The sequence below is a fragment of the Centruroides vittatus genome, unplaced genomic scaffold (genome assembly GCF_030686945.1).
Source record: "Centruroides vittatus isolate TY-2023 unplaced genomic scaffold, ASM3068694v2 contig_193, whole genome shotgun sequence".
In the NCBI taxonomy this organism is placed as follows: domain Eukaryota; kingdom Metazoa; phylum Arthropoda; class Arachnida; order Scorpiones; family Buthidae; genus Centruroides; species Centruroides vittatus.
In genome coordinates this window covers 584,205-595,579 of record NW_027121185.1, presented here as the reverse complement: position 1 = coordinate 595,579, position 11,375 = coordinate 584,205, and the positions used below count along the sequence as shown (strand labels likewise).

The 11,375-nt window shown below is 33.4% G+C and overlaps 1 protein-coding gene across 1 annotated transcript; it reads right to left on the bottom strand.

Moving 5' to 3' along the window:
* Nucleotides 1-2,166: 2,166 nt before the first annotated feature.
* On the bottom strand, nucleotides 2,167-8,744 carry LOC136970396 (uncharacterized). The gene is made up of 9 exons (XM_067264836.1): nucleotides 8,624-8,744; nucleotides 8,462-8,523; nucleotides 8,276-8,377; nucleotides 8,115-8,198; nucleotides 5,247-5,440; nucleotides 3,175-4,443; nucleotides 3,035-3,096; nucleotides 2,220-2,941; nucleotides 2,167-2,178 (listed from the first exon to the last, which is right to left on the bottom strand). Exons 1-9 carry the CDS (start codon nucleotides 8,742-8,744, stop codon nucleotides 2,167-2,169), a joined length of 2,628 nt encoding a protein of 875 aa, XP_067120937.1.
* Between the last annotated feature and the right edge of the window lie 2,631 nt (nucleotides 8,745-11,375).

Below are 11,375 nucleotides of genomic sequence, written 5' to 3'. Positions count from 1 at the left end.
CTGAAGTAGAATTTGAGCCGGAAATGGAAACCGAAACCGAAATTGAGGATGAAATCGAATACGAAGCTTTTACTGAGGAAGAACCAATAGATCAACCGTCTTCACATCCCTATGCCTTAAGAAGTCAAAGCCCAGTGAATATCTCTCCCTCCTCGACAAAGCAGAATCCCAAAGTTTTTCTCCTCTTCAACTAGCTGGCCCTCAAATGAAGTGAAATTGTGAGATTGAATTAAGGGACTTTAAGGTGGGAGAGAAATGGGGGAAAAGAAATAAAATAACTTAGCTGTAAACTGACAATAACCTATAATGATATATAATAAATTTTTCTTTTTCGTGAGTCACCTTATTATCACAATAATCTGTACTAATTATACCTATCACGTTCTGCCTGTAACAAATTTTACTTCCTTTCTTCAACGTACTACGTTTGTCAAGGCTTCGAATGATCATGTACGTACGAATCCTCCTCAGAATTTCTCTTCTCAGTGCAACGATCTACTTTCTTAATATGGAACCAAAGGAAGAAATTCACAATTTACACAAGGGCGTTTTCTTTGTTCATCAAGGAAACTTTCTCATTAGTACACTCTATTGGGTTCTAATCACGGATGTAACTTTTCATCTCTATGATAAACAGTTACACTTTCTAAAGTGGTATATTCAACTTTTGGCCACTTCAGTACAACGATAGGTGCTAAACCATCAACACTGCAGTAAACCTTATTAACCAACGAACTTAATTTTTTCCACCATGAAACAAACAGTGTATTTTAAAGAGGGAGAGAATACTTATCAAAGCTTGTAACATTTTTATTCGCATATATATATACATTCGAATATTTTTGTACGCGATTATAAACGCTATTCTATCAGCCTTAAATTGTTCAAAGTAACTCACTTTTATATAATTTATAAGAAAATTTAATTATTTGTACACAAAATCAGAAAAAAAGAAAAAAAAAAATTGTATTACTGTATTTTACGGACTATAAGACGCACCTGAATTTTGGAGGAAATTTTTCGAAGAAAAAAGTGCGTCTTATAGTCCGTAAAATACGGTAACTACATCTGTATTATTTATTTATTTTATTTAAGCATTCTGGTACAAAGACCCTGATGCGGGGATAGAACAAAACAAAGTATACATAATCTTATAAAATAACAAAACATATTTCACAGATATATTCATCAATTGTAATAACATTAATAATTTAAAATTATAATTGCAAAATTTATAAACTAAATCCAAATCAGAAAATAAAACTTAAAGAACTACTTGGGAGAACTATCCGAAAGAAATTAACAACCAACAGAGCTAAAACTTACCTAGAAAGAAAAAAAAACAGCAATTCAAACCAATTGTTCAAAAGAAAATCGGATAGTCTCCCAAGCAGTCCAAGCAGCCACAGATTAAATAGTAGGCAGACCACGCCCCAAAACGTAATTTACATAAATAAGCACAGCTTTCGCTTTAAGCCTAAAAAAAACAATGAAAAAGAAATCGAAAATCAAATATACAATAAACATTATGAAATAATCAATTTAACCCTCTTTATGAAAATAAATACCTTAAAGAATAAATCAAAATCAGAAATAACTTTTTTAAACTGATTAAATGAAAAATTGGGAACCCCAAAAGTCTCCTCACGTAATTTTGACAAAAGAGAACAAACAGCAATAATATGAAATGCATCCAATGGTAAGTCCGCCACACCACATATGCAAATGTCCCTTCTGTAATTACATAAAAAACTTAATGAATTACATCTTATTTGCATTAATACGGCCATAACATTAGAAGAAAAATTACTATTATAAATAGAACAATCAAAAAAAGGTTTATTCAAACTCTTATACCATTCACAATAAGAACTTAATAATATGCCATGATTCAACTTCAAAATATAATTATCAAAATTATTTAACTTTAGTAAATAAACACTATTAAAATCTTGTAACAGATTATCAAAATCGATTCCGTTCCTTGAACAACTAGCCCACCAATACTTCGACAAAGGCAACTGAACATGTTTCACAACATAACGCAAACAAATCTTACTAAGGCGTTCTTCATTTAAACTCAACGTTCTAAAAATCCAATTAACAGATTTGTTCAGGATCAAACAAGACAAAGGAATCAATGAACATTCCATAGACACTAGATAACTAGGAGTACACCTTGGAAGCCCGTACATTCTCTTAACAAAAGTAGTTAATACCGTATCCAAACTCTCCGCCTGAAACCCCCACACCTCCGAAGCATAAAGGAGAGATGAGCCCACCACGGCATTAAATAACCTTAACCGATCCTTCAAATTACACAACTTAGCAGACTGACACATATGAATAACTTTGTCCATTTTTATCTCAGCATTAACTTGACAAGACCTCACATGAGTATTAAAATAACCATTACTTTTAAAAATTACACCTAAATACTTATATTGAGATACAACCGAAATTGGAACACCTCGAAACCACCATTTGTCAGCCTTAGAAGCCTTACCACCATTTCGAAAGACCACAATTTTTGATTTAGCAAGATTCAATTGTAAACTATTATCGCTTAAATAATTATCCAGAAGGTCAATCGACCTCTGTAATGACCTCGGAGAATCCGCCACAATTACCACATCATCCGCATACGCTAATACTTTAACAGACACACCACCGACAACTATACCATCTCCGCCGGAATCATCAATACAATTTAATAAATCATTTAAAAATAAACTAAAAAGAATAGGGCTTAAGATACAACCCTGTTTAACACCCTTATCAGAAAAGAAAGGCTGAGAACAAAAATTCCTCCATTTAATCCTAACATTCGAACCACTATATAACTCTGCCAATAAAGATACAAACTTAAAGCTTAATCCAAACTTTAATAATTTCCTCCATAATAAATCCCTATCAACAGAATCAAATGCTGATGCTAAATCTATAAAAAAAGCATAAACCTTACGCCGTTTCCTACTTAGTGTCTTAGAGATAACAGTATACAGAATAAAAATATTATCAACAGTAGAGTAACCTGCACGGAAACCAGCCTGACTCTCTGACAGAATATCTCTCAAATTCAACCAACTTATTAACCTGTAATACAAAACTCTACAAAAAATCTTAGAGACGCAGCACAACAACGAAATACCTCTGTAATTAGTAAGCACCGACCTTGAGCCACCCTTAGGCACCGGAACCAATAAAGAACTCTTCCATTCATCTGGAATAACACCAGTTCTCAGAACCTTATTAAAATTATCTAATAAACAGAGAAAAACACTATCAATTTTCCAAAATTCAGTAGGAATACCATCTATTCCCGGAGCACCGCCAACAGTCGACTTACTTAAAACGACTCTAAATTCCTCCTCCGAGATGTAAGAATCCAATATTTCGTTTGACCAAGTCACACAATCATTAAAAACCACTAAATCAACATCATATGGACTTTCAGAGCCATAAAGGGAGAAAAAATAACTGAACCAATCAAATAAACTAATATTAACCTTAGCATAATTTCCCCTTGCTTTACATAAATTCCAAAATAATCTATTATTTTTATAAAAATTTTTAACATTTTGTAACCTTTTACAAAATTCTTTCTTCTTTGCTAAACATAATTTTTTTACCAAACTTCGGTATAACACAAAAACTCTCCTCTGAGCCGGCAAACCATTTTTCTTGAACTCTAACCAAGCTCTATTTCTGGCTCTAACCATTAATCGACAATCCAAGTCAAACCAATCATTAATTCCAACCATAGTCTTTTTCCTTTGAGTCAATCCTTTCACTTTGGCAAAATCCAATATCACCTTACTTAGCTCCAACAAAGATAAATTGGGAGTCTGCTCCAAGCAACGCCACAAATCAGCGGACAACGACTCCAGCTGACCACTGTCCCAGAAAATCCTCTGGTAACAAGTACCAGAACCGCCCAAAGAATCTATGGCACGATCTTCCAAATAAAGTACTATCGGGCAGTGATCGGACCAAAAACAACTCTCTACTCTAAAACATTTAATACAGTTCCACACAGAAGGAGTAACCATTCCCAAATCAATTACTGAGGACCCTCGGTTGGAAACAAAAGTAAACTCTCCCGCTTCATCACCAGAAGCACGACCATTTAAGATTATTAGATCATTATCTGCACAATACTCAAGAACTTTCAGTCCTCTCACATTCATATTTACATCTTTGGAGGCTCTACTTCTCTTATTAACAGCAATACCACTACTATCACATATATTTGTCGAAATCACATTATCGTTCCCAGTCCGTGCATTAAAATCACCCAACCAAATCCAATTCGATTCGTCGACCTCAAACCTGGACAGTACATCAAAAATTTCTTGCCACCTTTGTTCCTGCATATAAACAAAACCAATATTAAACTCTCCTAACGGTAGCAGAATATTAATCAATACAATGTAACTATCCCTATAAATAATATTAAATTTCAAAGATGATTTAATGCAAAGCAACCAACCAGCCATAGGTCTACCCCTACTGTGAGCCCTCAAGAGCAACACCAACAATTACAATGATATTCTCCTTAATTCCTCCCACATAGCATCTGCTCCCACCCTTAATAAACCAAGTTTCCGATAAAAAGACCACATCATACTTCAATAAATAACTCCAAAAAGACCGCGGTTTATTACCAATCCCAGCACAATTCCACGCCATAATAGAAAACACAGAAGACATTACTGGTTGCTATGAGATCGGCACCACCTTAGCTGATACATCTGTATTAACTTTAGCAACTTAAAATCGAGCTTCCTTATTAAGAACAAGCCCGATTTTAGAAAGGCTGGGGTGACGTGAGAAACCGGGCTAAACGAAAATATTTTTTCTTTATTTATTTAAATAAATTTTGCTAAAATTTTAACTTTCAACCGCGATAACAGGAAGTGATTTCATTTTTCCACGGACTTCGCTTCCTTGTCTAGAGATAACAATCTGACTGCATCAAGAACAAATAACACAAAAATCGTTATTGGCCTAACTGGCCAACATTGCCTAAAAAAGGCATTGAAATTAAAGGAATAAACCACAAAATAAAAGAAAAAGAGAACGATGATGACAGTTTGTTCGTCCGTCAATACCGCCTAGGCCAACCTACCGTTTATTAGTCCGTCTACCTACCTGCCATCAGAGGATCTTATACCGAACTATCTAACATCCAGACGAATCTAGAGGCCGTCTACATGTTGCCAGTGAATAAAAATCCTACCTACCGTGTGCATATTGCTACCACCCTATTAAGTGCCTGACCCATTCTTTCTGACGTGCTGTCACAGTCTTTTTCATCCTGAATCCAATCGCCTACGTGCGCTATCGCTCTCGACAAAGCAAAACTTTCTAACTCACATTGAGCAACAACGGTGTCAGGCCTGACTTGGGCATCGCCGACCCTTCGGGCACATTTCACCTTAACTGTTTATTATATAATTGTTAAAAAAATGAAAACAACAGATTTTTGAGTGTTTGCGTTAATTGTAATAATTACAAAAAAGGATGAGTGAAACATGTTCAATTTATTAATTTATCATTACAAATAACAATTCACTAATAAATGCAAATATTATAATAGAAATAAGCAGTGAATCATGTACTGTTAAATAATTTAACACAGCGTTTTAATTAAATAGAATTCAAAATATTTATATTTTTTAATAAGATGAAATTAACAATTACGTATAAATGTTTCTTGTGGGTTCTAAACCCTTTAAATATTAAAGAAATTCACTCTGTTTAAACATTTTACTCCCTCTGGATATATGCATCGCTGAAAAAACAATAATAATAATTAATTATTATGACTTTGTGTCCTCTATAGTAATTTAAAATTTATCTTGTATACTAGTTCTTTTTTATCAATTAGCAGGACTTATTATACTGGAATTATGGGTGCAGATATTTAGAATTAAAGATCAGAAATAATAGTTTTTATTCTCGGAACGAAGTTGACTTTTCGTGCATTCCTTGTCAACACTATAACTCTAGAATAAGTTGTCCGATCTTGATGAAATTTTATAGGACGACTCATCATCACACAAGGATGAAATGATTAAAATTACAACTCTCAAAAATGATCCATTTTGTAGAACTGGAGATAGGGGTCAAAAAGAAGATCGCGTTTTTCTTCGGTATGGGTTTTGAGGATTGAAATTTTAACCTGTTTATCCTTGAGTGATAATAAGTCGTCCTAGAAAATTTCATCAAGATCAGACAACTCATTCTAGAGTTATAATGTTGAAAAGGAATGCATGAAGTCAAGTGTTAGTCGCTTCCTGCACGCACGTGTAAAAGCGTCATCTAGTGTTCGGAAAATATGACAAGCATTAAAACGGTAATTTAGAAAGGTAAATGTTATCGCTAACTAGATACACAAGAATAAATATATAGAATCTTTATAGAATAATAAGTTTTAAAAAGTTTTCTTTTTAAAACGTGGAGCAGCAGCGATCAATTTTGATGGCTTTACGATCCATTCTCTCCTTCGTCTTCCTATCGTTAGTACGAAATTTCGATCTCTAAATGAAGAAGCTGCACAGAGATTCCAGATTGAGATGAAGTCGCTCAAATTCATCATCATCGATCAAATGTCAATGATTGGTGCAAGAATGCTTTACATGATCGAGAGGCATCACTCTTTGAGTATCCTGTATTTACGTGTTTTCTAACCTGTATACTCTATATCAGGGGTCCCCAACCTTTTTGTACCTAAGAGCACATTCTAGAATACCGGCTGGTCGACGGGCACCATTTATTTTTTCAAGGTAAATTTATATTTGGACATAGTTAACAGCGCCGGATTAAGCCTCTAGCGGGCCCTAGACAAAATTTAAATTGGGGCCTCATTTAAATAAGTTGCTTCTAAACAAATCTTATATAATGTGACGTTAGCATGGGTGACACCGGTGCGGATATCGTGGTGTCACCCAGGAATATTTCTAGATGGTGCGAGAGATATCGTGGCGGAGATTACTTCTGACACACGGATCGCTCGCTGTTGACCTTTTTTTTTTTTTTTACTTAACGACTGCTGAAATTTCTAGGTCACTCCAAGTTACGGGCCCTACACGTTTCCCTACTTTGATTTTATGGTATTCAGAACGGACCGATTCACTTCATTTCAGGTATGGGAAATTGAATTGGTGCAGATTTGGCGGAGGGGAAAAAGAGATCGGTCGCATTTCGCTTTGTGCTTTCATCTGTGTTGGACGCCATTTCTACTTTTGAGTGGTTAATCATTCAAAGTGAAAAAACTTTTACATAGCAGTTTATCGAAAACCGAAATATTTTTATTTTTATCGTGGTCGCACAGCGGCGGGCACACGTAAAACGATTGGCGGGCGCCATGGTGCCCGCGGGCATAGGGTTGGGGACCACTGCTCTATATATACATTTTTGGTAAAAGTTTACTTTTAATACATGGCGCATTTCTATTATTATTATTAGTAGTAGTAGTAAAAGTGATCTATTTAAATTTAGAGTAGTAATTATTTTTCAGAGAAGAATTGAACATGAAGTCATTGCGTATGACGTGACGCTTCCAAATTATGGCAGAAAAATAGCTCCACCAAAAATACGTCAGCGATGTCACATGATCTAGTGACGTCAAGCCAGGTCATGTGATACGGTTTGTAAGCGTCCGCCTCGATGTGTTACTCTGCGATATAAACAGGGTTAAGCAATGGAGGCTTCTACCGTGCGTAGTCAGTAAGTAATCCAACCAGTTTTGGTTTATAACTCTTATTAAACGCTTCGTCCCCAAAAATTTCTATCTGTTTAGGACACGTCTACCACGGAGGTCTCTTAAGAAAGCAAAATTAGGAAAAAATGCGCCATGTATTAAAACCGAACATTTACCGAATATTCTAGGAGACTGAATGTTGCCGCCATTTTATACAGTATTATCATATGTTTTCGCCTATAAACAACGTTGCCAATTGTAGTTACTTTAACTCTCGACATGGATTTTTAATGGCTTTTTCCGGTTTTCTACTGAATCTGTCTCGTAATTAAACAGCCTTCAAATCATTTATTTATTATACTAATTAATAATATTATATAAATAAATTTAAACGCACAATGCTTACATCGATAGTCGGATAGAGAGCCGGATTGATTTTACTGTAAGAAAGTTGAAGTGAACTGTGGCAACGGACAAATTCTTTATATTTCTATAAATATAGAAAATGCTATTAATTTATGAAATAAATAATAATTAACACAGTATTTGGAAACACGAATGAATTACTTCTGGATCTTTCTCTAGAATACAGCAAACATAAGCACTTGTCTCGTCCAACGTTTGGCAATATTTCTGCTTTTGAACACAGATTTTAGCGAAATCCAGATCCTAAATATGAAAATAATAAGAAATTATTGTCTGGAAGATTTATATTAAAATTAAACATTTGTAAATATTCAATTAAAAACCTACGATTTTAATATCATTTTCAACAAAGCAATAACGAGCGGCCTTTTGTTTCGTTGTGTCCAATTCTAATTAAAATAAACATTTTTTGTAAAATTCTTCAAAATAAAGATAATTAACGAGTAAAATATGCAATTACTTTAAAAAGTTAATGTTGTTAACACTTACTACAGAAGTTTTTCAGGTATGTGTCAAGTTGTTCATACGCTTCCTCCGGTGTTTGCGGTACAATACAATTGATGGCAGGTAAAGCAGCCATAAATGTGAATAACACCAGCATAAGCTTCATGTTCGTTGATGTTTTCATTTCGTGTATTATGTTTGTATGATGTGACGGGTCAAAATGTTTTCCCCTGAAAAGAGTTAGATTGGATCACCGACAAGAACTTTGTTGCTAACAGTTGCAAGTCACTACTAATTTGAAGTGGAGAGTACAGACCTATATTTTAAATTTAACAAATTAAAAATTTCAGCCCGGGATTGTGACGGTGTCACAATAAATAATTGACGACAGAATATATATTTTCCTCATCCCCATATTAAATGGTCAATAATAATAATAAAACAGAGAAATTACCTTGTTATAGTGTAGTAAAATATACTGGGCTGTATATTTTATAAATTTCTATGCGTTGTTCAAGTTGTTGAAGATATTTTGTGTGTATGCGCGTGCAGGTTCGTTTATATACGCTTCTATTACAAAAATAGCAGCTGCACGTGTTTTCAACATATTTGCCATTTAACGCCAACCTCAATTTGACATTATTTTTAAAAATATAGTTAATAATTTGAATTTATGAATTTTATTTTAAAGTTCAACTTTAAATTGTTTTACAGTTAATTTAATTTACTAAATTAAGTTTAAAACAATATTAAAAATAAATTAAAGGATAATTAAATGTATGGAAAAATAATTTATATTGTAGTATATTATTATTACTTCTCGGTTGTTATTTATAGTCATTTCTTAACCATTTATCTCTACTAGTAAAAGGGCATGACCTCATGACCTTTAACTACCAAAACTTAACAACTTTATTGTCCAAGATGGAAATAATCCGGCCAAATTTCACTTTCGGTCGAAACGTCAGGAAAAAAATAATGGAGAGGGATTCAAACTGTTCAACAAAGTTCAACCTGCGAAGAATTAATTATTATATTGATTACAATTAAATTTCGTTAATTTACTTGTAGTCAGCGTTAGAGACACATAACAGGAGACGTCAGTCTACATTAATTAACACAAAACGAAAACACCTGTTCATAAATACAACAAATAATAGTTTTGGTGCCATTTATTACAATTAAATTCCACTAATATTTTGCCACTCTTTTAGATAGTTTAAAATATTTCTAAAAATAAATTCAATTATCTAAGAGTAGCAAAATATTTTTTGCCTGACGTTTTGATACTCCTGGGCCCGAGAGGGAAGCTCGACAGGATTATTTTTGTTTTCGACATTAAATTATATTTATTTTTTGGTAATTTAAGGTCATGATTCCAATCACCTTTAAACTATTTTACCTTTAGCTTTTACCTTTAACTAACATGAAAATATTTTAAAGAGTTTAATTATGATTAACGGCACCGAAGCATTTAATAACGTGTTCATTTATGTTAATTAATGTAGGCTAACTTTACCTGTTATATAATTCCGTTAAGCGAACTACAAATAAATTAACAAAATTTAATTTATTATATAAGTGTCTACTAAGACATATCGTATTATTAGGACTTATTGTACTGGTGTTCGGGTTATGCAAATTGAGGAAATTTGTTCATAAAAAACAATCTTTGTTGTTTACATGTTTCACAGGTGAACAATAAAGATATTTGCATAACCCGGAAACCATTACAATAAGTCCTAATAATACGATATGTCCTAGAAGACATTTATATAATAAACTGTATAATAAGGACACAATGGCATATGAATTAATAACAAAATTTAACATTATTTAATATAATAACTGATGTTTCGGAGATTTGACTTCGATTTTACATTTCTCGACATTTTGACACTGCAGAGGGTCTAAAATTTTACCTAGATTATTCCCGTTTGGCACATTAATATTGGTAAATTTTGGTTCTTAAATGTCATGGGAATCATGGCCTTTGATTAAGGGGAGAAAGAGGTAGCGTGTCATGTCTCTGGTGAGGGTCAGACTTACTACAAACTTTACTCGTTAGTTGTGTTTACAATTAATTTAAAAATTCATCGCATTCCCAAAAACCTTTCTCTAATAATTAATGATATAAAAATGTTCTTGTTTCAATAAAATCTTATGACAGACAACAACACACATAAGTTTGCTAGGTTTATAAACAAGGATAGCCACCATTGGCCGAATGGATAAAACCATTGAAACTTGGTCGTGGGTTGACGCCTCGTCAAAAAGCCGGCGGCCGGCCACTCAGGTTTCTTCACATTTTTAACGTAAATAGGAGCCAGTTGCTCATAAAAAGGAGGATCCCCCGGCAAAATGCCCACGTGTCGCGTTATCGTAACCCAGGGGTGGCCAACCTTTTTGGGAAGAGTGCCACTATCTGAAAGAAAAAAATTATGCGTCCCACTTCCAACTTTTCCTACATACTAAAAAATATATAAAGGTGAAAAAATATTATGTATAAACTGATTATGGGATTTTTATGCAAATAACGCACGTTTTTTTTTCGTGTAAGTCTGAGTAGTAGAGATTTAAAAAATAATCTAATAAATAAAACAAAAGTACAAACTTAGGTTTTATTGTTAATAAACATTTTTAAAGGTTCAGCCAGTTAGATTATGTTTACAATAAAAATGAATAACTTGAAACATTTAATTCTAAATAATTATTAAACAGTCAGTACTTAATTAATATGGCTTTTGAATTTGTAGTTTTTTTTTTTTACCAAGTCATCTATATTAGGATTAGTTCT

Bases quoted from the DNA above. Each gene is read 5' to 3' on its own strand.
- LOC136970396 (XM_067264836.1), bottom strand. From the start codon at position 8,744: ATGAAGCTTATGCTGGTGTTATTCACATTTATGGCTGCTTTACCTGCC. The intron at 8,378-8,461 runs GTAGGTTTTTAA...TTTCATATTTAG, and splicing joins TTGAAAATGATATTAAAATC to GATCTGGATTTCGCTAAAAT. The intron at 5,441-8,114 runs GTAAGCATTGTG...TAAACAGTTAAG, and splicing joins CTCTCTATCCGACTATCGAT to GTGAAATGTGCCCGAAGGGT.